Consider the following 25,991-nt stretch of genomic DNA (forward strand, 5'->3'; position numbering starts at 1 on the left):
TAGCGACTCCATTCCTATCCCTGGCAACTATCTGAGATTAAGCCAGTCTATCCCAACCTTGGTGTCACATCGGACTTTGAAACTCCCTCCCTACTCCTCTCCCCATTCTCTACCTCACTTTCCTCCTTTAAGACACTTCTTAAAACCTAACTTTTAGTCCCAGCTCACAGCTATCCAACTATCTCCTTATATGGCTCAGTCCAAACATTGTTTTCTGATGTTCCTGTGAAGTGCTTTGGGACTTTTCAGTTTCACTGGGCTGGTTTTAGGTGGCGCCATTGTCCCTGTTTGCCTATGCCAGCAGTGGCAGTGCCAAGGTGCCAGCCTGGCAATGTCAAGGTGCCCGGGTGACAGAGGAGAGTTAGGGGTGCCATCCTGCCCTGTCCCAGATGGCATGACGCCTGGCCCACATTTGTGTGACCAGTACTAATTGACGCTCACATGACCTTTGACCGGGTAGCCGATTAGATCACGGGAGACCGTTAGCTCAGTTGGTTGGACAGCTGGTTTGTGATGTAAAGCGATGCCAACAGAGTGGGTTCAATTCCTGTACCGATGACCAGAGGCTACTCTCCCCTTTTGAGAGGGAGTTGACTGGTGGTGATTTCATTAGAGGGTCACCACAGCTCAGGTGAGGGGCAAGTTTAAGATGACGGGGCCTTCATGAATACCCTCAGCCGGTATGGGAATTGATTCCATGCTGTTGGCGTTGCTCCGCATCATAAACCAACTGTCCACCCAACTGAGCTAACTGACCCTCAATCAGCAGAAACCTCCCTACACCAGCCATATAAATACTGCTGCCATAAGATACGGATGGAGGCTGGGAATTCTTTGGAATTCACCTCCTGACACACCAAAGCCTGCCCACCGCCTAGAAATAAGCAAAAAAAGACCTGTTCCAGGTATAAACAAATCATTTCAGGGGATTAGATTGTGTTTTGACCTCTGGGGAAAGGAATTTTACTGGGGCAGAGGTGATAAAATGTTGTCTTTCCATCAGGTTTGCACAGTTCCTACGTTAAGTCAGTTGATGAAAATTGTTGCTTTCTGCTTTTGCACTTCCACCACCGCCCTCCCCACCCCCAACTCGCTGACAATTACGGCAAAAATCAAATTAGAACTGTCTCCCCTTAACCCAAGAGTAGGAGGGTGGGGTTCCTGGTCTTGCAGGGCAACTCACCAACTTGTGCACCCAGGTGGCAGGAAGAACGTTGTGCTAGGGAAGGGTGCACGGCACTTTGTGCAAAGAAAGATGGGTGTGGCACCCTGACACTAAGAGGCCATAGAAGCCAGTCACTGTGAGTCACCCGAGGCCAGAGGGAGGGCAGAAGATGGCCAGGAAGATTCTCCCACAGGGAAAGGCTATGATGGATCATCTGTTCCAGGGTTAGCTAACAGTTGGACAATATTTACAGTTTTGACACTAACTTGACAAGGTAACGACACCACAGGGACTTGAGTATTGATGACTTGCGGGAGGCACGGTGGCACAGTGGTTACCACTGCTGCCTCACAGCCCCAGGGACCGGGTTCAATTCCGGCCTCGGGTGACTGTCTGTGTGGAGTTTGCACTTCCTCCCCGTGTCTGCGTAGGTTTCCGCCGGGTGCTCCGGTTTCCCCCATACAGTCTAAAGATGTGCATGTTAGGTGGATTGGCCATGCTAAATTGTCCCTTTGTGCCCAAAAGATTCGGTGGGGTTACTGGGTTATGGGGATAGGGTGGAGGTGTGGGCCTAATTAGGGTTCTCTTTTCAAGGGCCAGTGCAGACTCGATGGGCCAAATGGCCACCTTCTGCACTGTAGGGATTCTTTAACCTATGACTTATACTTCTCAAATAGATCATTTTGAAGGCCTTTTTAATTAGAACAGTACAGCACAGAACAGGCCCTTCGGCCCTCGATGTTGTGCCGAGCAATGATCACCCTGCTCAAACCCACGTATCCACCCTATACCCGTAACCCAACAACCCCCCCTTACCCTTACTTTTTAGGACACTACGGGCAATTTAGCATGGCCAATCCGCCTAACCCGCACATCTTTGGACTGTGGGAAGAAACCGGAGCACCCGGAGGAAACCCACGCACACACGGGGAGGACGTGCAGACTCCGCACAGAGTCTCTTTATTTATCTGCCCAGAGTTGCCGGACTTGCATCAAGCCCGCCTCCTCCCCTCAGTACTTCCTGGGTGGCCCATCCCGACTCCTAACACATCGCCCCACACACATCCTCCACCTCCGCCCACCCCAAACTGAAAATTGTAAGATTGGGCACACAGTTTTTAGATGTTGGGTTCGCTGAGCCGGGAATTCTCTGGTCGTTCCTCACCCGACCCAGCAGCGAAAACCTGAGCCCGAGTGCGATAGTATAGAAATTCCTGATGTGCCCTCTTAGCGACATAAAGTTACTGCAAAAGCAATTAAAATGTTAGTGCCAAAAATGTATCCTATCAGGATCGAACATAAAGGGCGGAATTCTCTGCTCCCCACGTGACGTGGGAGAATCGTGGGAGGGCCTCCCGACATTTTTCACGTCCCCCTGGCACCCCCAGCGATTCCCCCCCCCCCCCCCCCCAGCTCGGAAAAATCGCCACTCGCCATTTTTCACGGTGAACGCCAATTCTCCGCGCCCGATAGGCCGAGTGGCTGGCCCTTCACGCCTGTTTCAACACGCCAGCAACCATACCTGGTCGCTGCATTCGTGAAACGGGCGCCAGATGCCCGTTTGGGGCATCTAGGGGCCCGATTGGCACGGGAGCATCACGACTGTGCTCGGGAGGGGACAGGCCCGCAATCGGTGCCCACTGATCGTTGGGCCAGCGTCCAAAACGAAAGCACTGTTTCCCCTCAGCCGCCCGGCAAGATCAAGCCGCCACATCTTGCCTGGTGGCTGAGGAGAAAGACGGCCACCGCGCATGCGTGGTTTGCGCTGTCTGCGCGATGAAGCCATCCGCGCATGCGCGGGTGACCTCACAAATGCGCGACGAGGGCGGGTGGGGGTGAATTAGGTGTGGGGAGCGGGCCCCAAGGCCGTCGTGAACCTCGGCCGATTTCACGTCGCCCATCCCGATTTTTATCGGGAGCGGAGAATACCGCCCAAAGTATAGTATGTGGTGATATGCATCACTGTAAATGCACAAGGGGTTAATGTAAATACATGTAGACTAGCTAGACACTAGAGGAAGCACCAGAGACATGACATACCGACATTCAACCAATAGGCCAGTAAGATAGGACACGACCAATGGGCATTCAAGATACACACAGAGGTGACACTACCACAGGGGGGCATTACACCAACCCATATATAAGGACACAGCACACATGATCTTCCTCTTTTCAGTGGAGACACTTAGTGAGTACACAGGGTTGCTTGAACCACATCATACCCACCACGTGGATTGTAGCAGACTGGTTAGATAGTCTGAGTAGCTATAGCAGGATTAACAGGAGAGTCAAATCCAAGTAGGAGAATCATTAACAGGTTAATAAATGTGTTAAAGCTATCTCCAAGTCTGAACCATCCTTTGTCAGAGTTCACATCAAGGAAGCAGCTTACGCTATGTCAAGAGCATAACAAAACATGGTACTCTCCTTTTATAAATTCTTAGTTGGGGCTCATTTAAATCATTATCCAATTTTGGTCCTTTAGGTGGGGTAGAAGCACTCGAAGAAGTTCAAATGAGGGTCACCGGAATGATAAATAGTTTAAAGGCCCTTAACTGAAATACTGGGCTCAGGAAGATTAGACTTTCAGAAGTTCATATGGAAGTCACAGCAGTGAAACAATCCGTTTTTAAAATATCATTATTTCATGGGTTGTGAGCAACTCTAGGAAGACCAGCATTTATTGTCCATGCTCCAGTGTCCTTGAAAAGGCGGCGGTGAATGGTTTTCCTGAACCGAAATTGCATTGAACTGGATTGAAGTAAAATTGTTTTAATAGTAAGAAGAACAGAAATGATATTCATTCATACAAATTTTACACTCAAATGTTGGTGAATTGCCATAATCCGCAAAGGTTTCAGTTAGATCAGTAACTGTACATATGTTTGTTACGTTGAGGTCATCTTTATCCTTACGGCAATTTCCTGCGATATTGAATCTTAATGAGGCAAAACAATGGTATCACAAGAGTGCTGCTTACCAGAATCAGGGATCAGTAGCTCATCAATTGTATGAATGACCCCGTTCGTTGTGAGTAGGTCCTTGTTGGTAATGATTTTCTTGCCGTTGATTGTGTGACTGTTACCGTCACAGCCGACCTCCAATGATGAGCCCTCCAAGGTCTCCATGGGTGCGCCTGAGATGATGGCTTCTGCACATTGTATTTTTTTCAAAATATGGTAATTCAGAAGAGCTGCGGAAACATTGCAGAGGCAGAATTTTCACTCATTTATTGCTGTTAATTTATTTTTCTAATTCATTGATGGGATGTGCAAGCATCGCTGGCTGGACCAGCATTTGTTGCTCATCCTTAATTCTCCTTGAACCATTTCAGAGGGCATTTAGGAGTCAGCCACACTGTTGTGGACCTGGAGTCACATGCAGGCCAGACCAGGTAAGGACTGCAGATTTCCTTCTCTAAAGGGCATTAATGAATGAGATGGGTTTTAATGACAATCGACCGTGCTGCAGTCTGGGCAGCACGGCAGCACAGTGCTTAGCACAGTTGCTTCACAGCTCCAGGGTCCCAGGCTCGATTCCCAGCTTGGCTCACTGTCTGCGCAGAGTCTGCACGCTCTCCCCGTGTCTGGGTGGGTTTCCTCCGGGTGCTCTGGTTTCCTCCCAAAGCCCCAACCTGTGCGGGTTTAGGTGGATTGGCCGTGCTAAATTGCCCTTAGTGTCCAGAAAATGGTTAAATGGGAGTTACTGTTTACGGGGATGGGGTAGAGACGTGGGCGTGAGTAGGGTGCTCTTTGTAAGGGCTGGTGCCAACTCGATGGGCCAAATGGCCTCCTTCTGCACTGGAAATTGAAAAACGAAAAACAAAAATTGTTTCATGGTCATCATTAGATTTTTAATTCCAGATTTTTATTGAATTCAAATTTCACCATCTGCCATGGTGAGATTCGAACCTGGGTCCCCAAAACATTACGCTGGGTCTCTGGTACAAATATTCCTTTTTTAATTACTGTATGATTTCTATAACATAAACATTACAATTCAGTAAAATAAGTATACAGTTGAAACTAAGATATTAATTGCAGCGCTCTTGCTTCTGAATCAGAAAGCTGTTGATACAAGATCTACTCCAGGACCTGAATATATTTGAGGCTATCATTTCAATTCAATTTTGAGGGACTGCTGCATTACTGATTGCAATGGTCCCTCCAGGTAAAAATACTAATTAAGAGTGCGATTGAACACACAAAAAGCAGAGTCCCGTTTTGGCACGCACAGCGAGGTGTTTCCCAACGCCTGTAGCACTGAGAAAGACACCGCTATCTAACGGGACTCTGATGTTTTTTTGACCTCGGTTGGGAATACCCCTCTGAGGCCACAATTATCACACTTCCTGCACTGATGAGCTCAGCGAGATGTAACGATTTTTCTTGAACCGCTGCAGTGATTATGGTGTAGGTTCACCCACTGGAGGGAGTTCCAGAATTTTAATCCAAGGACAGTGAAGGAATGGTGATATATTTCCAAGTCAGGATAGTGAGTGACTTGGAGGGGAACCTCCAGGTTGGGGGGGGGGGGGGGGGGGGGGGTTTCCCATGTATCTGCTATCCCTGTCCTTCTAGATGGTAGTAGTCATGGGTTTGTAAGGTGCTGCCTGAGGAGCCTTGGTGAGTTCCTGCAGTGCATCTTATTTTATAAATTTAGAGTACACAATTAATTTTTTCCAATTAAGGGGCAATTTATCGAGGCCAATCCACCTACCCTGCACATCTTTTGGGTTGTGGGGCGAAATATTCGGAAGAATGTGCAAACTCCACACGGACTGTGACCCAGAGCTGCGATCAAACCTGGGACCTCGGTGCCGCGAGGCTCCGTGATTGTTTGTGGAAGGAGTGCCAATCAAAGTGCTGCTTTGTCATGGATGGTGTCAAGCTTCTTGATAGTTGTTGGAGCTGCACTCATCTAGGCAAATGGGGAGTATCCCATAACACTCCTGACGCGTGCCTTGTAGGTGGTGGACAGGCTTTGGGGAGTCAGGAGGTGAGTTAATTGCCACAGGATTCTTCGCCTCTGACCTGCTCTTGTCGGCACAGTATTTATGTGGCTAGTCCAGTTCAGTTTCTGGTCAATGGTAACCCTCAGGATGTTGATAGTGGGGGATTCAGTGACGGTAATGCCATTGAATGTCATGGGAAGATGGTTTGATTCTCTCTATTGGAGATGGTCATTGCCTGACACTTGTGTGGCGTGAATGTTACTTGCCACTTTTGAGCCCAAGGCTGGATATTGTCCAGGTCTTGCAGCATTCAGACATCGACTGCTTTAGTCCGAGGAGCCGTGAATGGTGCAGAATATTTTGCAATCATCAGCGAACAGCCACACATTGGACTTTAAAAAGAACAAAGGACAATACAGCACCGGAACAGGCCCTTAGGCCTTCCAAGCCTGGGCCGACCGTGGTACCTGCCTAAACTAAAACCGTCTGCACTGACAGAGTCTGTATCCTTCCATTCCTACCCTATTCATATATTTGTTTAAATGTCCCTTAAATGCCACTATTGTACCTGCTCCCGCCACCTCCCCAGGCTGCGCACTCCATATATTTATCACGCTCTGTGTAAAAAACTTGCCTCGCACATCTGTTCTAAACGTTTTCCTGTGCACTTTAAACCTATGTCCCCTAGTACTTGACTCTCCTAACCTAGGAAAGAGCATCTGACTATCCACTCTGCCCATGCCAGTCAATCTTGTAGGCCTCTATCAGGTCGCCTCTCAACCTCCGTTGTTCCAGTGAGAACAGACCAAGTTTATCTAACCTCTCCTCATAGCTAATGCCTTCCATGCCAAGCAACATGCTAGTAAACTGCTTTTGTACCCTCTCCAAAGCACTCACATCCTTCTGGTAGTGTGACAACCAGAATTGTACACAATATTCCAAATAAGGCCTAACTAAGGTCCTGTACAGCTGCAATATGACTTGCCAATTTTTATATTCAATGCCCAGCCAATAAAGGCCTTCTTGACCATCTTATCCACATGCCACTTTCAGTGATCGATGGACATGCGCGCCCAGATCTCTGCCTGTCAGTACTCGCTAGAGTTCTACCATTTCCTGTCTAATTCTTACATGCATTGGACCTTCCAAAGTGCATTACCTCACACTTGTCCGGATTAAACCCCATCTGTTATTTCTCCGCCCAAGACTCCAGCCAGTTTATATCCTGCTGTATCCGCTGACAATCCTCTTCACTGTCTTCAACTCCACCTTTTTGTGTTGTCTGCAAACTTACTAATTATGTTGGAAGGAGGGTCATTGGTTAAGCAGCTGAAGATGGTAGGGTCTAGGACACTACCCTGAGGAACTCCTGCAGCGATGTCCCATGACTGAGATGGCTGACCTCCAACCACCACACCTATCTTCCTTTATGCTAGATATGAGTTCAACCAGCGGAGAGATTTCCCCCTGATTCCAGTTTTGCTAGGGCTCCTTGATGCCATACATGATCAAATGCTGCCTTGATGTCAAAGGCAGTCACTCTCACCTCATCTCACCTCTGGAGTTCAGATCTATTGTCCATATTTGAACCAAGGCTGCAATGAGCTTGGGAGCTGAGTAACCCTGATGGAACCCAAACTGATTGTCAATGAGCAGGTTATTGCTAAATGCCGCTTGATAGCACTTTTGATGACCCCTTCCATCGCTTTACTGATGGCTGGGAGCAGACTGATAGGGCAGTAATTGGCTAGGTTGGATGTGTCTTGCTTTTTGTGTGCAGGACATACCTGGACAAGCTTCCACATTGCTGGGTACTGCCAGTGTTGTATAGTAAAAATCACCATAGTCCCAGATGACCACAGACTGCTTTCCCATTTGAGGGGGAGAGTTGACTGGTGGTCATTTAACCCGAGGATCACCACACCTCAGGCGAGGCGCAAGGTTTAAAAGGCGAGCCTTCCTGAATAACCTCAGCTGATATGGGAATTGAACCCACGCTGCTGGCTACATCACAAACCAGCTGTCTTGCCAAATGAGCTGAACCGGCCCCCGGCCAGTGTTGTAGCTGAACTGGGACAGCTTGGCTAGATGTGTGGCAGGTTCTGGGGCACAAGTCATCAGTACTACTGTCAGAATATTGTCAGGGCCCATAGCCTTTGCAGTATCCAGTGCCTTCAGCCATTTCTTGATATCATGTGGGGTGAATCGAATTGGCTGAAGACTGGATTCCGTGATGCTGGGGACCTCTGTAGGAGACCGAGATGGATCATCCACTCGGCACTATGTTAAACTTATATGAATTTTTTAAGAGTACTATGAAGAGTACGTGTTTCCGTCTGCTTAAAAGTTGAAAGAGGCGCTGGAGAAGGTAAGAAATATTTACTAGAATGCTGGCAATGTAACTGAGAGACTATACTTGTCAGGAGCAATTGAACATGCTCTGGCTCTTTTTTCAAGAAAGGAGAAGTTCATGAGCTAATCTGATATGGGGTGGTATGGTAGTTAGCACTGTTGCTTCGCAGCTCCAGGGTCCTGGGATGGATTCCCGCGTGGATCACTGTCTGTGCGGAGTCTGCACGTTCTCCCTGTATCTGCGTGGGTTTCCTCCGGGTGCTCCGGTTTCCTCCCACAAGTCCCGAAAGACGTGCTTGTTAAGTAATTTGGACATCCTGAATTCTTCCTCTGTGTACCCGGACAGGCACCGGAGTGTGGCAACTATGGGCTTTTCACAGTAACTTCGTTGCAGTGATAATGTAAGCCTACTTGTGACAATAAAGATTATTAAATTAAATTAAAAATCGGGCACCACGGTGGCACAGTGGTTAGCATTGTTGCCTACGGCGCTGAGGACCCGGGTTCGAATCCCAGCCCTGGGTCACTGTCCGTGTGGAGTTTGCACATTCTCCCCGTGTCTGCGTGGGTTTTGCCCCCACAACCCAAAAGATGTGCAGGATAGGTGGATTAGCCACACTAAATTGCCCCTTAATTGGAAAAAATAATTGGGTACGCTAAATTTATAAAAAAAAAGAAAAAAATTAAATTAAAGATTGCTGAGATTATCAATGGCTTTGATAGAGTACATGCAGCGACGATGTTTCCACTTTCATGGATACTGGAACTACATAGGATTCCATCGGATATAGGGCGGGATGTACTGACCAACCCGCATGTGTTTTTCACAGGGGAGGCATCCCGCCCCCGGGGTTTTCTGGTCCCGCCGTTCTCAATGGGATTTCCAATAAATCCAGTAAAAAAAGAGACTTTTTACGCTTAGAGGATTGGTTAGAATGAGCAATTTGCTACCACAAGGAGTGGTTGAAGTCAGCACTTCGATGTATTTGACAGGAAAATAGATAAATACAGGTGGGAGAAAAGAACAAAGGATTATGCTGATGGGGTGGATAAAGAAAGTTGGGAGGAGCTTGTGTGGAGCATAAACACTAGCACGGACCTGCTAGGCTGAATGGCCTTTTTTTTGTCCAATAAATATGTGAGACTATTATGAAAGCAGAATATCAGAAACCTTGCATTAACAGCTGTATCATATTGTTAAGTTCTACCTTACATTTCAAAGCCTCTGGATCTCCTAAGATTCTGTTCAAAGTGGCAGGTGGTATCTTCTTGAATGCTTCATCAGTGGGAGCAAAGAGCGTGTACTCTCCATCTTGGCTCAGCATTTCCTCGAGACCAGCAGCAGCCACTGCAGCCTGCAACACATAGTGCATGAGTACAGGGAAGAAATTCACGTCTGAAATCTCAATATTTGCCAAAATAAGTTATGACAGTTTCAAAATCTAATAACTGTTATCTTCTTGATGTATTTCTTCTGAATTACTGGACACCTTATAATTGATTTAATAAACACATTTTGATGCTGTGACGTATTGGCCACTGGAACATGTGTTAGGAAATTGCAAAAGCATATCCCGCGATTTTACTGCCTAAGGATTTGCCAATAAATTGATCTGACAGTCGGGGCTTCCTAACAGCAGAACACATTTCTGAAATCAAACTTAGCATATGTAATAATTGATGGAAAAAAATGCATTAGAATGATAACAGTTGTATGAACTTGCAATCTTCATGCCAATTTCTTCCAAACCTTTGCGATGGCACTTCACATCTTACAATAATTTCTTTTGGTTCATTGATTATATGGATTCTTTTTTGGGAAACAATAGATGGGAATTGAGTTTGCTTTTTGCATCAACTGGCACAGGATCCTAACCTGTCCATGGACGGGGTGAACGTTAAGAATGTCATCAAAACACAGTGGTGCCGCTTGTGTCAACTTAAATACAGCTCCAATTCCAAAGTGGATTTTGACATTGGAAATCTCTGGTTAATCAGGATAGTACCGAAGCAAATAGACTTGAAAGCAGAAAGAATTTCTGATATCACAAATTCAGACAAATTCAGTAGAAAGAATTCCATTTAAATCCCAAAATGAATCTGGGTATTTATTTTACAACAATTCCCTAGGATGAATGCTAATCTACATCCAATTGCAATGCTTTGAATCTGATAGAGAATGTATTCAACATCCTGGGGGTTGACCAGAAACTGAACTGGACTAATCACATAGATACTGTGGCTACAGGAGCAGGTCAGATGCTGGGAATCCTGCAGCGTGTAACTCACCTCCTGACTCCCCAAAGTCTGTCTACAATCTACAAGGCACAGGTCAGGAGTGTGATTTAATATTTTTCCCATGCCTGGGTGAGTATAACTCCAGCAACACTCAAGGAGCTTGACGCCATCAGGACAAAACAGCCTGCTTGATTGGCACCTCATCCACAATATCCACTCCCTCCACCACCTCCACACAGCAGCAGCCATGTGTACCATCTACAAGATGCACTGCAGGAATTCAGCAAGGTTCCTTCGGCAGCACCTTTCAAACCCACAACCAATGCCATCTGTAAGGACAAGGACAACAGATACCTGGGAACCCCATCATGTGGAAGTTGGCCTCTAAGCCACTCACCATACTGACTTGGAAATATATTGCCTTTCCTTCACTGTTACTGGGTCAAAATCCTGGAATCCCCTCCCTAACAGCACTGTGGGTGGACCTACACCTCATGGATTGCTGCAGTTCAAGAAGGCAGCTCACCACCACTTCCTCAAGGGCAACTAGGGATGGACAATAAATTTTGGCCTAGCCCACATCCTTTGAATTAATAAAACAAAGTGAAAATATTTTGTGCGCTCTGCTCATAGTCCTTGGCTCATTATCTATTGCTTCACCCTGGACTGTTTACAGTCAATGGTGGTTTGCCACAGCCTTCCACTCGAAAGGGCAGGGTCAGGGTGCAGCTGCTCAAGTCTCCCTCAGCCAGACTGGGAATTGAACCCACACTGGCATTTTTCTAAACCGCTCCTGAGCCATCTAGCCAGCTGAGATGAGCAGACCCAAATTAGACAAAGTATTAGCGCACAATAAAACTGTAAAAGAAAATAGAGAAAATATTCCTTTAGAATCATTTCAATTATACTAGTATGAGATGGAAATCAATGCATTAAATTTCAAATACAAAGAATTTCTGTAAATTTGGAAACCTAGACTGCCTTTTAAGCTATTTCTAACATAAATGGCTTTCAATATCAACAATCGTGGTGACATTAATGGGTTTATTCCCTGCTCAATTCACCGTGTTTCTGGGGATTAGTAAGGCAATTCCTTTGTGCCTCACCTGACCTCATCAAATTTATAGAATCCAGTCTGCATGACTTTGAGTTGTCTCAGGATCAGGCATGCTCCCAGCAGACACATTTATCTGGAACTGAGGGTGGGAAAACCAACAACTGTTTCCGGTAAAAGTGACCGGCAGTATTGGAAGTAGCTTCCAACAGTTGTCCTAAAAATAATGAGATGTCCTGTAGTCTGAGACAATCAGTGGGTTCCTGAAAAAAAGAAAGGCTGCATTACTTTTTTGGGCCTTTTCAGGTCGCTGCCTGTTGACTTCAGGCATACTGATGTGGGGACGCCAAGCACTAGGGCTCTTTGGGCACCTTTGTATTTCAATCTGCAAAACTTTAGGGAAATGGTGGTGGGAAATCCCTATTCTACCTCATTTGCCTGCCATAACCTTCATTTACAGCGAGAAGTAGACAGTGAATTCTTGGAATTCTCAGGTCAAGATAAAGTGTTCTGAAGGTTATTGTCTTGTGGCATTGCCTCTCTTCCCTACGCTGATTGCCTGTAATAATTTTTCCCTGGGTGAAAAACACAGGAACATTGTATTGGCTCCATAATTAATGACACTTTTTCTTTGATGGATAAAGGAAGCATAAAAAATGGCTGTGGAGCTGAACACACAGATTAGGAAGTATTAGATATAGAATCTTAGAAACTACAATATCAGTAAATAAACACTTTGTGCAGCATCCATAAAATGCTATTTTAACTCAAGTGTCAATCTTTTTATACGTACTCTAAGCTGTTGAAAGTTATCATCAACATCAAGAGTGTCCTGAATGGTATTTGTAAAAGCTGTGATGACTTTGTCAATGACATGCACAACACCATTGGTTGCAAGATGGTCAGCCATCATGATTCGAGCGCAGTTGACGGTCACAATCTGTATGGATATAAACAGGCAATATTTGAACTGGTTTTTGAAAACATTTAGAATGGTGAAGAAAAAGAAAAAGAACAAAAAGGTACAATATGTTGGCAGAATAGTAACAAAGAATACATTTTTCTTACGCCATTGGAATAGTGATGTATGTATATATTTAAATCTTGGTACATTGAGGGCAATGTCGCACCATGCCGCAGTTCATCTGCGAGAATGCGTCTGTCAACCATGTGGTAATGTAGGGCATTGAGCAATTCAATGTTGACGTTGCTTACGAGAGCATCAATAATTTCCTGCATTTAAGGAAAAAGGCAATTAGATCAAACTGCAAAACACAGAACAGTGCAGAAGTAGGCCATTTGGCCCATTAGAATTGTGACCATAATCAAGTCTGCATTGAACCTCTGGAAGAGCACCTTACCTGGGCCCACTCCCCCACCCCATCCCTGTAATCCAGTACCCCATCGAATCTTTTTCGGACACTAAGGGCAATTTAGCATGGCCAATCCACCTAATCTGCACATCTTTGGACTGTGGGAGGAAATAGGAACACCCCGATGAAACCCACGCAGAAATAGTGAGAAAGTGCAAACTCCACACGGGCAGTTACCCAAGGCTGGAATCGAATCTCGGTACTTGACGCTGTGAGGCAGCAGTGCTAACCCTGTGCCACCATCCCACCCATCATTCAATCTATCAAAGGATTATTTTCTTCCCCAGATAAACAATTTAAGGCCATGAACCAGGTTGCGCCAGATCCTGCGGGCCGGGGGCATCACGTTCCATTCGATGCCCTGTGCCAAACCCGTTAAAGGCTCTTCCACTATTCTCTGGGAACAGTGGGATGTGCGATAGGTGCAACAGGGCGATAGAATTGTGGCCATAATCTGTAGACTGGTACTTTAGTGTAGTGCTGAGGGAGGATTGGCTTTTGATCTGAGATGACATCTTCCAAGTCAGATGTTAAATCAAGGTCCTATCTGCCCTCTCAAGTGAAAGTAGAATAGATTATCCACTCATTTTACAGCCATACCAGTCTGAAAACGCCCGATCTCATCTGATCTCGGAAGCTAAGCAGACTCAGGCCTGGTTAGAACTTGGCTATGAGTGGCACAATGGTTAGCACTGTTGCTTCACAGCACCAGGGACCCGAGTTCAATTCCTGGCTTGGGTCCCTGTCGTGTGTGGAGTCTGCACATTCTCCCAGTGTCTGCATGGGGTTTCTCCGGGTGCTCTGGTTTCCTACCACAAGTCCCAAAAGACGTGCTTGTTAGGTGAATTGGACATTCTGAATTCTCCCTCAGTACCCCAACAGGTGCCGGAGTGTGGCGACAAGGGGATTTTCACAGTAACTTCACTGCAGTGTTAATGTAAACCTACTTGTGACAATAATAAAGATTATTATTATTTCACTGCTGTTTGTGGGACTTTGCTGTGCACAAATTGACTACTGCATTTCCAACATTGCAACAGGCACTACTCTTCAAGAGTACTTCATTGGTCGCAATGTGTATTGGGACATCCTGAGGTTGTGAAAGCTATTGTATAGATCCATATTTTTATTCAACCTATTCTGCGTGTGAAAAAGGTGGGCTCTTAATTTTACGAACTCGTCTATAAATGACATACAGGTGATCAAACTGACAATGCGACCATGTCAATCAGGGTTTCATACACTTCAAAGCGAAGTGAAAAGTAAAGTTGACATTGATTACTTGAGGCAGAGCAGCCCAGGCTTCATTACTGGGAGCAAAAATTGTGAAGGTTCCAGGTCCTTCGATCTCGGGTCTGAGTTTGGCACGGTCAGAATACAGCTGAGTGGTGCTGGATCCAACATTTCCCAGGGTGTTGTAGATGTTGTCAATTGGTAAAGCTGTAAAAGTGGAGAAAGGACAAAAGTAACATTTCAATACATCTAATGTCAGAATGTGCTAAAACGTACAATAGTGTGATCAGTTGTGTGAACAAAGTGATGGTAAGAGAGTTGTGAAGATGCAATGGAAATTAAGTTTGTTATAGTTTGTCTGAATATCAAATGTATCAGATGTCAAAGGACAGAATTGTGTGTGCTTTTCTCTGGCATGACCCACAATCTGACATGCATGGCCCTTGTGTGTTGTCTCCTTGTTTCCCATTGAATTCCTACAGTGCAAAAGGAGGCCATTCAGCCCAACGAGCTTGCACTGGCCCTCTGAAATAACACCCTACCCAGGCCCACACCTATCCCCATAACCCCACCTAACCTTTGGACACTAAGAGACAATTTTGCATGGGAAACCCACCTAACGTGCACATAGTTGGACTGTGGGAGGAAACCGGAGCACCCCGAAGAAACCCATGCAGACATGGGGAGAACGTGCAAACTCTACATAGACAGTTACCCAAGGGCGAAATCGAACCCAGGTCCTTGGTGCTGTGAGACAGCAGTGCTAACCATTGTACCACCGTGCCACTCTTTGAAATTTAAAGGTCTGTAGTGTTCGGAGGGTAGCCGATGTTCCATCATTGAGTATATTCAAGTTTGAGACAGATTTTTGGTTTCTCAGGAAATCAAAGGATATGAGGAGTGGGCAAAAAAGTAGAATCGAGACTGAAGATCAGTCATGATCATACTGAATGGCAGAGCAGACCTGAGGGACCAGGTGGTCTTTTCAGGCTCATATTTCTTACATTATATATTCTTACATTCAGAGGCAAATACAGATTGGCAAGTATTGGTCTAAAAATTCCTCTGCCCTCCCTGTGAGGATGGAGCGACATTCCCCTCCAACTCGATCAACAAAAGACAAAGGCAAAGAGCACGAGAGAAATATAAGATGCATTCTGATTCCATCGGGAGCAGAGAGCAGCTGGACCTGTGGGAGTCAGCCTGTACCCAAGAGGAGCAAGCCGGACGTGCGAGGGACATTCTGTGCCGTGAGGAGCAGAGGGACCTGTGAGGGTCAGCCTGTGCCCCGGAGGAGCAGCGAGACATACATAGATTATTACATAGAGTTTACAGTGCAGAAGGAGGCCATTCGGCCCATCGAGTCTGCACCGGCCCTTGGAAAGAGCACCCCACTTAAGCCCGCAGCTCCACCCCATACCAGAAAACCAGCAGCCCCTCCCAACCCCTTTGGTCACTAAGGGCAATTTAGCATGGCCAATCCATCTAACCTGCACGCCTTTGGATTAAGGGAGAAAACCGGAGCACCCGAAGGAAACCCATGCAGACACGGGGAGAACATGCAAAGTCCGCACAGGCAGTCACCCAAGCCGGGAACCGAACCTGGGACCCTGGAACTGTGAAGTGACAGTGCTAACCACTGTGCTTCCCTGCCGCCTACAACCTGTGAGGGACATCCTATACCCAGGAGGAGCAAGCTGGACCTGCGAGGGACGGCCTGTAACCGGGAGGAGCCATGGGACCTGTGGTGAATGTATTACGGCAACCATTCACCACTGTATTGCATTGTACTATGTTGTTACCCTTGTGGACTCCACCTAGGGACCATTGTATCACATTACATCGCATTGGATCATGTTGGTGCCGTTGTGGGCTGCGCCCCTGGCTCCGCCCCCTCGGGGAAGGTATATAGATCTGCTTCCCTGCAGGCGGCTCCCAGTGCAGAGCAGTCGCAGGTAGGCACAGTTCTAGCTGTTTAAAGCCACTGTTCACTTCAACTCTCCATCTCGTGTGAATTGATGGTCACATCAATTTAATCAGCTACAACATCGTGATGGAGGCAGCCCTCAAACCTGATCGACTGGAACTCGACTCACAGACCGCTGAAGCCAAAGGGATTTTTTCGTACTGGCTCCGCTGTTTTGAGGCCTACCTCGCCACCTCCTCCTCGCCCTCCGTCACCGAAGAACAGAAACTGAGCCTCCTCCACGCTCGGGTGAGCCACAGAATCTCCGCGCAGATCGAGGAAGCGACCACGTACGCAGATGCGGTCACGATCCTGAAAAGGCAATACGTGAGGCCGGTGAACGAAGTGTTCGTGTGGCATCTCCTCACCACTCGCCGCCAACGCCCCGGGGAAATCGCTGGAGAAGTACCTACGTGACCTGAAAGTACTCGCGCGAAGCTGCAACTACAAGGCCGTCACGGCCTCACAACACATGGAACTCGCCGTCCGGGACGCCTATGTGGTTGGAGTCCGGTCCAACTACATCAGACAGCGCCTGCCCGAGAAGGGCGCCCTCGACCTAGAAGAGACGGTAAAACTATCCACCTCCCTAGAAGTAGCGATCCAGAGCCACAATGCTTACCCCTCCGACCATGCGACCCCCTCGTGGACACCCAACCAGAAGGTGCCCCAGGCCTGTGCCACACGGCTGCCTGCCCAACCCGGGGGGCTGCCCTGCTATTTCTGCGGCCAGCACCCCAGGCAACATTGCCCAGCTTGGAACACGACCTGTAGCGACTGCGGCCAGAAAGGACACTTTGCCAAAATTTGCCTGGCCAGGTCCAAGACCTCTAAATCACAGGCCAGACTTTCAGACTCACAGGGCTGCAGACCCCGCAGCGTGGCTGTGTTCCTGCCGGCTCCGACCCCTCCGGACACGTCATCTGCCTCATGTTGTCCGTGCGAGCAGCCATCTTTGACTCTACCCAACACGTGCGACTCACGAGGGCCACCATCTCCCACACGGCCCGCCATGTGCGACTCATGGGGGCCGCCATCTTCAACGCCACCCGACACGTGCGACTGACGGGGGCAACCATCTTGGGACCACCCCACCACCTCATACGACGCCGGCTGCCCGCAACTTGGCGCGGTCACTCTCGACCAGTCACGCCCCAAGGACCTCAGGAACTCGATGATGACCGTCCGGGTCAATGGGCACAAAACGCCCTGCCTGTTTGACTCTGGGAGCACGTAGAGCTTCATACATCCAAACACGGTAAAGCGCTGTTCTCTCAGAAATTCCCCCGATTTCCAAACAATCTCCCTCGCTTCCGGATCACATTCAGTGCAGATCTGGGGGTATTGTGTCGCGAACCTCGCGATACAGGGCGCCGGGTACACCAATTTTAAACTCTATGTCCTCCCCGATCTCTGCGCTCCTCTCCTGTTGGGACTGGACTTCCAGTGCAACCTCAGGAGCCTGACCCTGAAGTTCGGGGGGCCCCTACTCCCTCTCACCGTATGTAGCCTCGCAATCCTAAAGGTCGACCCTCCCCCGCTTTTCACAAACCTCACCGCCGACTGTAAACCCCTGGAGAGCACAGCTAGTGGTCATCAGGACTGGGGAGAAGAACTGGATGGTTGTAGACCACAGCCAAACCATAAACCGGTACACGCATCACGATGCACACTCCCCTTCCCCGGATAGCGGATATGGTGAATCAGATTGCACACCACCGGGTGTTCTCCACGGTAGATCTGAAGTCACCTCCTAATCCGCCCAGAGGATCGCCACTACACAGCCTTTGAGGCAGACGGCCGCCTCTTCCAGTTCCTCAGGGTCCCCTTCGGCATCACAAACGGGATCTCGGTCTTCCAAAGAACGATGGACCGAATGGTGGACATGTACGAGCTGCGGGCCACATTCCCGTACTTGGACAATGTCACCATCTGCGGCCATGATCAGCAGGATCACGACGCCAACCTTCAGAAGTTTCTCCAAACCGCCCAAGCCCTCGACCTCACTTATAACAAGGAGAACTGCGTTTTCTGCACAACCCGACTGGCCAGCCTCGGGCATGTCGTCGATAACGGAGTCCTAGGGTCTGACCCTGACCGCAGGCGCTCCCTCCTGCAACTCCCCCTTCCCCACTGCCTCAAGGCCCTGAAAAGGTGCCTCGGGTTCTTTTCATATTATGCCTAGTGGATCCCCAACTGTGTGGACAAATCCCGCCCACTGATCAAAGCTGCCATCTTCCCTCTGGCGGCTGAGGCCCACCAGGTCTTCAGCCGCATCAAGGCAGAAATTGCCACAGCCGCGATGCGCACGGTGGACGAGTCCATCCCCTTCCAGGTGGAAAGCGACGCGTCACCCTCGCCGCTACCCTTAACCAGGCACCAGGTAGCCTTTTTTTCCCATACCCTCAACGCCTCCGAGATAACGACACTCCCCAGTCGAAAAAGAAGCTCAAACCATTGTGGAAGCTGTGTGGCATTGGAGGCACTACCTCGCTGGTAGGAGGTTCACCCTCGTCACCGACCAACGGTCGCTAGTCTTCATGTTCGACAATACACAGCGAGGCAAGATCAAGAATGATAAAATCTTGAGGTGGAGGATCAAACACTCCACCTATAATTACGATATCGTGTATCGTCCTGGGAAGCTCAATGAGCCCCCAGATGCCCTGTCCTGTGGCACATGCACCAGCACGCCTGTACTGTACTCCTCGGAAAACATGTGCATAGGCATAAGTCCGACCCCCTGGTCGAGAGGGTCCAGCTCCTTCACGCCAACCCACAGTATGCCTACATGGCGCACCATGACGATCCCAGTTCATGTTGTAAGTGGATGGTAAGATCCCAGAATGGAACACTGGCTCAAAAAAGCGGTAACGTTTTTTAAATACAACATGGGAGGAATAGAATCACAGGACCGTAAATTAGTTTTAACAACAAAAAAAACATTTTATCAAACATGAAATGTTAGATTATTATACAATACACCTTTACTCCCCACCCCCTCCCCCCTTCCTCAGCTTACCAAATGGGGGCTGGTTTAGCACAGGGCTATAGAGCTGGCTTTTAAAGCAGACCAAGTCAGGCCAGCAGCACGGTTCAATTCCCGTACTAGCCTCCCCGAACAGGCGCCGGAATGTGGCGACTAGGGGCTTTTCACAGTAATGAAGCCTACTTGTGACAATAAGCGATTTTCATTTCATTTTCATGCACACAGATTTAAAGATCAACATGGATTACAAAGTATATCTTAAACTACAATGACCTCAATAACACAAAATCCCTTTAAGCATAGGATGACTGGGGTGATTCCCCACTTTGAGTTCCAATTGATCCCCTAGGCCAGGTGACCCTTAATCTGCTGTATGGTCTTTACAGGGACAATCAACATTGGATGAATTACTTGATAACAAAGGTAGGAAAAACAAGGAGTTAATCAATTGGATGAAAATTAAAATTAAACCTATGGGCGGAATTTACCGTCTGTACACGGCAGCGAGAAATTCCGGTCCCACGCCGATGGACGGGTTTCTGGGAAATCTCGTTGATGACGTCGGGGTCAGTAGATCCCACTGGGGGAGCCACCTCTGCCACTGAAAAACACCCGGCAGGGTGGTCGGTAAATATCGCCCTATAGTTCTGCTATAAAATTTCACTTAAGTTTCAAGGAAATCTTGTGCTCAATGGGAGGAGCTACCATTGGCAGGAGAGGTAACCCCTGGGAAGACACCCTTCGACCCTTCAAAATGACCCACCCCTTCCCTTTGCCCTGTTAGGATCCCCCTGCCTGGCTTGTTTGTCCAGGCGTCTGACAATGATCCTCGGGCTTCCTGCAGCTGCTAGTGGCCATCGCTTCCAGTATTTGAGAGCTGCCTGCTTCTGGCCAGCAGCTCTCAGAGGCCGGACATCCAGCCTGCAATGAAATGTCTGGTGGGAAATTGACCTGGTAGAGTTGGGAACCCTGCTGCAGCCAGCAGGCTGCATAATTGTAACATAATCCCGCCGATCGGCTCCTAGAAATTGCCATGGTGGGTCTCACCACCAGCTCTTCAGCTGATGGAAGCGTTGGTGCGAGCATGAAATTCCACTCAAAATGTTTCAGTTTTGGGGCTCAGCATTCTAAAAGAGCACTCGCTTAGTCTGTATCAAACTCTGGTCATCTAAAATCAATCATTAAATCATGAATTCCGTGATATAATAATGGTATATCAATTATTGCTAATATCTTACCAATGGGGCAGCCTTTTTCTCCTTGCACCCTCGAGTATCCCGGGCAGCATTCATATCGTATAACACTGTAAAACAAGTTAAATAGCATCCAATTATGGACAGATGATATTTTTTCCAGCTAAAATAAAAGCTTTCATGCGCTACGGTGTGCCTGAACAAGGTTTGATCAGGACTAAAGTTTAGGTACGAATTAGAATTGCTACAGTAGAAACAAATGTCTTCCACTACTGCTGTAAGGAGGGATCATTTTGTTAACAGAGTATCTTAGTTATCAACTACTTACGATGGGTATCTCTGAGTTGTATGGAGTACAATAAAATATTTCAATGTGCAATGGAATCACAGGCTAAGACGCAATGTGTTAGTGATCCTTTATGAAATCAGGTCCATTCAAGTTTGAGGCAGCCACTAGTTGAAAACAATGGAAGCACAATCTGTGCCTTAGGCCTCGGTCTAGTTTAGCTCAGTTGCTTGTACTCTCAACTCGACATTAAAGTGCCACATAACAGGCTTTTCAGCAAAGATAAAGCCCATGGCATAAAAGGGAGTGGGACCATTGACTGAGTGACAGTAAATTAGAGGAGTGATGACAGACTGGAGGAGGAATACAGTGGAGTTCAAAATTTGCAGATAACTCAAAACTGGGGAATATTGTGAACCGTGAGCAGGCTCGTGATAGACTTCAATGGGACATCTAAAATCAACGGGCATGTGACAGATGAAATTTTTAATGGAGAGAGGGGTGAAATGATGCATTTTGGTGGGAAGAATTAGGAAAGGTAACACAAAGCAAAGGAAACAATTCCAAAGGGGCTACAGGACAAAGGGATTTGGGGTTTTAGGCGCAAAAATTGTTGAAGGTCTGAGGGCAGGTTGAAAAAGTGGTTAAAAAGGCACAGGTGACCCTGGGCTTTATAAAAGCAAGGGAGTTATGGTGAACATTGGTTCAGCCTCTTCTAGAGTATTGTATCCATTCCTGGGCAGCACTTTGCGAAGGCTTTAGAGAGGTGCTGCAAAGATTTACAAGAATAGTTCCTGGGATAAGGGACTTGAGTAAAGTGGATACATTGGACATGCACGGTTGTACTCTATAGAAAAGAGAAGATTGATAGATGTGTTCAAAGTCATGAGAGGACTGGATAGGGGAGTTAGTGAGGAACTATTCTCATTTGACGATTCGTTGACAATATCTGTGAGCACTGGACACGCTGTGTACACACAATGACAAATGTCACTCCGATAGTGCTTTACACATTGGCAGCACTGGCAGTGTAGTACACTAGCTGTACAATGTGATAAATTACTTCTTAACCAGCAGTATTTTAGACTGTCAGTACTCATGCTGTCACTCCCTTTCTCTGGCAGCATTTCCTAGTGACTATACTTGACACTGATAATGTATCGATACTCTCACTGGCAATACTTACTCCTTGACCATTATGTACCTTTGCATGACAAGTACAACTGCTTAATTTATGCCTTTGGAATATAGCTGTTGGAAACCTAATTTAATACTTCCCGTACATTTACAAGACAAAAGCAATTCTGAATTCTCCATCAAGCATGAAGTAAGGTTGATGCAGTTTGCATAAATCTTTCACTAACGTTTCAAATAAATAAAAAATAGAGCATAGGAGGATGTGATAAACAGGAAACAAGTTGTTTATAATCAATTGTGCTAATGTGCATTAATATCTCAAACAACTAGAAATACGTTCCGAGGGCTTACATGGTAGGCAATGCAAAAAGATGGGATTATCAAGTGACCACACTGAAGTTGGAAAGTCACATCTATCATGTAATAAATTTGGTACACAGGGCATGCATTTTACTGAAGACCTATTACAAGTTACAGTACCTGTTGCTTTTGTAGGTTGCACTGTGTTAGGACTTTCAGAGTATATCACCTTAAGATTGCACAGTCTGGCCACCAGGTTCGCACAAATTAATGAATGTGCATTTTGAAATGTTTTTCTTCATCCCTATCTCTTCACAGTAAATCGAATTTCAATTTTTCTAACTAAGGCTTTATACGGAGTAAAATGCACAGCAATTAGATATTTAACAATAACAATTAAAATTGATCCAATAAATTAGCTTTTATGATTTTTAATGTCTTAACCTAATTTTTACTTAGAACATAGAACAGTACAGCACAGAACAGGCCCTTCGGCCCTCGATGTTGTGCCGAGCAATGATCACCCTACTCAAACCCATGTATCCACCCTATACCCGTAACCCAACAACCCCCCCTTAACCTTACTTTTTAGGACACTACGGGCAATTTAGCATGGCCAATCCACCTAACCCGCACATCTTTGGACTGTGGGAGGAAACCGGAGCACCCGGAGGAAACCCACGCACACACGGGGAGGACGTGCAGACTCCACACAGACAGTGACCCAGCCGGGAATCGAACCTGGGAACCTGGAGCTGTGAAGCATTTATGCTAACCACCATGCTACCATGCTGCCCCATGGGCTTGGACCTGATGGATAGTTTTGTCCAGAACTGGGACTTTGTGAACATTTGGATTAGTTTAAATTTCAACTGGTGTTTTGTTTTCGCACAGTGTGTCTGACAATTGCCTAAAATAACATCAGCGGTAAAATTGAAGGCTTTAGTGCTGGATCCAAATTGGAGGTGGGGAATGTTTCGACCCCCTTGGGAGCTAAGGTGCTGGATTCCCCGATTCTGAGGCTATGTCTCCACGCCGACAAATTCGGCGTAAAACGGCCACCTATCCTCCATTTGGCTGGGGGCTAGCAGCCGAGCAGCGTAGCGTGAAATGGAGCAGCCACAGCCGCTGTGCTTTATACTGCTGACCCGCTTTGTTCGGAGGCCTCCACTCCGAATGGTGAGATGCTGCGCATTTGGGAAATGCAACCAATGAGACACGGGTGCAGATGACTGGACCCATTACATAGAGCGGGTGCAATTTTTTTTTAGTCAAACGGAATGGTTGGAGATGAACATCAGACCGTTATCCTGCTGGCAGCGTTCGAGGGACCCACCTATGTGCTCATCTAGAGCCAAACACAACGGGACAGACCAAACTCCAAGCCATTCGCATTGAGGACCTGAGCAGTGGAACAACATTCATGAAACTCGACATGAGTCACATGTACCTGCAGCTGGTCTTCATTCCGGACTCTCGGAAGTTCATGACAGTAAATATCCACAGAGGGCTGTACGAATACACCCGACTACCTTTCAGGATTTTATCGGCCTGTGCTATTTTCCAACGCATGATGGAAAACATCCTTCGGGGTCTACCCAGTGTGTCCGTATACTCATCACCGGAGTCTTGGAAAATGGACACTTGAAGAATCTGGCCAAAGTCTTCTAGCATTTTGAACATGCCAGCGTCCGCCTCCACAGGGAAAAGTATGTTTTCGATGCCCCAAAGTCACCTATTTAGGGTACCAGGTAGACATGAGGGGGCTTTAACCAGTGGAAGACAGGGACGGGATTCTCCGGTCGCTGACACCAAAATTCGCGTTCGGCCAGAGAATCAACGTTTCCGACAAAATCAGGGCAGACGCCGCTTTCACGATGATCCGCCCCCTCCAAAACGGCGTACTCTAGGACGTTCCAGAGGCCCTCCGCCCGATGCTCCACCCCCGACCAGCCGAATTCCCGATGGCGTTGGTCGCGTGTGCTTCGGTCGCGTGTGCGTTCTTTGTCGGGAACTTGGCGTGGAGGGTGCGGACTCGGTCCAGCGCCTCCACAATCGGGGGAGGGCCGATCCGTGGGCAGGGGGGACTTTGGCAGGGGCTGGTAGCACTGTTGGGTGTTGGTCTGGGGGTCGCGAGCCGGTCAAAGGGGGGCACTATTTTGCCGCCGTGTGCTTGTGCGGCCACGGACCCGGCAATTTTACGGGCCGTATCGGCAGCTAGAGCCGGGTGCTCTACACTGCCTGCCTACAAGCCCCCACCAAACAGAGGATCAGTGGCCGTTTTGCACCGAATTTTTAGTCGTAAAGTGCCACTGTTCCCATCCCGGCATCAGGACATAGCCTTAGGCTGAGGGCCATCCGGAAGGCTCCCATCCCTAAAGGCCTGACCGAACTCCACTCCTTTTTTTAAGACTTATCGACTACTACGGGAAATTCATCCTCAACTTGTCCAAACTGCTTAGTCCACGCTACCAATTGTTAAAAAAAGGACACCAATTAGAATGGAACCCACCCCCACATCGGAAGGCAATGGAGGCAAAAAGGCATTTGTCATCAGAGAAGTTGTTGACGCACTTCAACCCAGAGAAACCACTACTCCTGGCTTGCAACATTTACCCCTCAGGTGTAGGAGCCATTCTCGCACACCAGTTGCCTGATGGGTCAGGGCAACCGATAGTTTTCGCATCTCGCACACGGGCCAACGCCAAGCGGAACTATGCCCAAATTGAGGGCTTGGCTATTGTATTTGATGTGAGGAAGTTCCACCAGTATGTCCAAGGCCAAGTATTTACGGTCTGTACTGACCACAAACCTTTACTTGGGCTATTCAAGGAGGATCAAGTAATTTCCCCCGATCACATCTACCAGGGTCCACTGATGGGCATTATGCCTATCAGCATATGAGTACACGCTGGAACACTGCCCAGGCACGTGAATCCCACACGCTGGAACACCCCCAGGCACACGGATCTCACATGCTGAAACACCACCCAGGCTCGCGAATTCCACAGGCCGACACAGCGAACCATCTATCCCTCTCCACAAGACTGCCAGCTCCCGCCTAGGCCACAGAAATAGTAGCGACTCTCCTCTTATGGATTCCTTGCTGGTCATGGTGCTCGCATGAAAGAATGGACCGAGGAAGACCCACAACTTCTCGGGGCCGACACATGGTCCAGTATGGGGGCCAACACAGAGCTTTGCCCAACGATCTGCGAGTATATACGTCAAAGCTCCTGGAGCGGAGCATGGAGGATGGCATCTGATTGTGGGGGACACGGGTGGTCGTCCCGGAATGCAGTCCGGCGGTCTTGTTCCAGGACCTCCACAATGGACAACCGGGAGTATCCAAGATGAAGATGCTATATCTGGGAGTGACTCGGACATCGAGACGATGGCCCAGCGCTGTGGCCCATGCCAGGAGAATCAGAAGGCCCCACCAGCTGCACCAAGAAACCATTGGGAATGGCTGGGAAAATCGTGGTCCTGCGTCTTCGTCTGGTCATTTCAGGGGGAGACTTTCCTCGTGATGATAGATGCCCACTTGCAAAGTGAAAACCGTAACCATGAAGATGCCAGTAGATAGAACGAGGGGTACTCTATCCTTGTTCTGGGAGGGAGTGGAGGGTGCAAGGATAGTGGTGCGGGAGATGGACCGCACACTGTTGAGGGCCCTGTCCACAACTGTAGGTGGGAAATCACGGTCGAGGAAGGAGGAACACATTTACGAAGCACCATTTTGGAAAGT

At 47.8% G+C, this 25,991-nt stretch overlaps 1 protein-coding gene across 1 annotated transcript in view; it reads right to left on the reverse strand.

Moving 5' to 3' along the window:
- The window catches only part of tgfbi (transforming growth factor, beta-induced), a 73,938-nt gene that overhangs the window by 20,747 nt on the left and 27,200 nt on the right, over nt 1-25,991 (reverse strand). Inside the window, exons 3-8 of the mRNA XM_038795827.1 lie at nt 20,566-20,630; nt 14,422-14,579; nt 12,835-12,999; nt 12,560-12,706; nt 9,688-9,829; nt 4,149-4,361 (exon numbers count right to left, since the gene is read on the reverse strand). Coding sequence (XP_038651755.1) covers nt 4,149-4,361; nt 9,688-9,829; nt 12,560-12,706; nt 12,835-12,999; nt 14,422-14,579; nt 20,566-20,630 — 890 coding nt within the window. The remainder of the gene's footprint in view (nt 1-4,148; nt 4,362-9,687; nt 9,830-12,559; nt 12,707-12,834; nt 13,000-14,421; nt 14,580-20,565; nt 20,631-25,991) is intronic.

The sequence above is a fragment of the Scyliorhinus canicula genome, chromosome 4 (assembly GCF_902713615.1).
Source record: "Scyliorhinus canicula chromosome 4, sScyCan1.1, whole genome shotgun sequence".
Taxonomy (NCBI): Eukaryota; Metazoa; Chordata; class Chondrichthyes; order Carcharhiniformes; family Scyliorhinidae; genus Scyliorhinus; species Scyliorhinus canicula.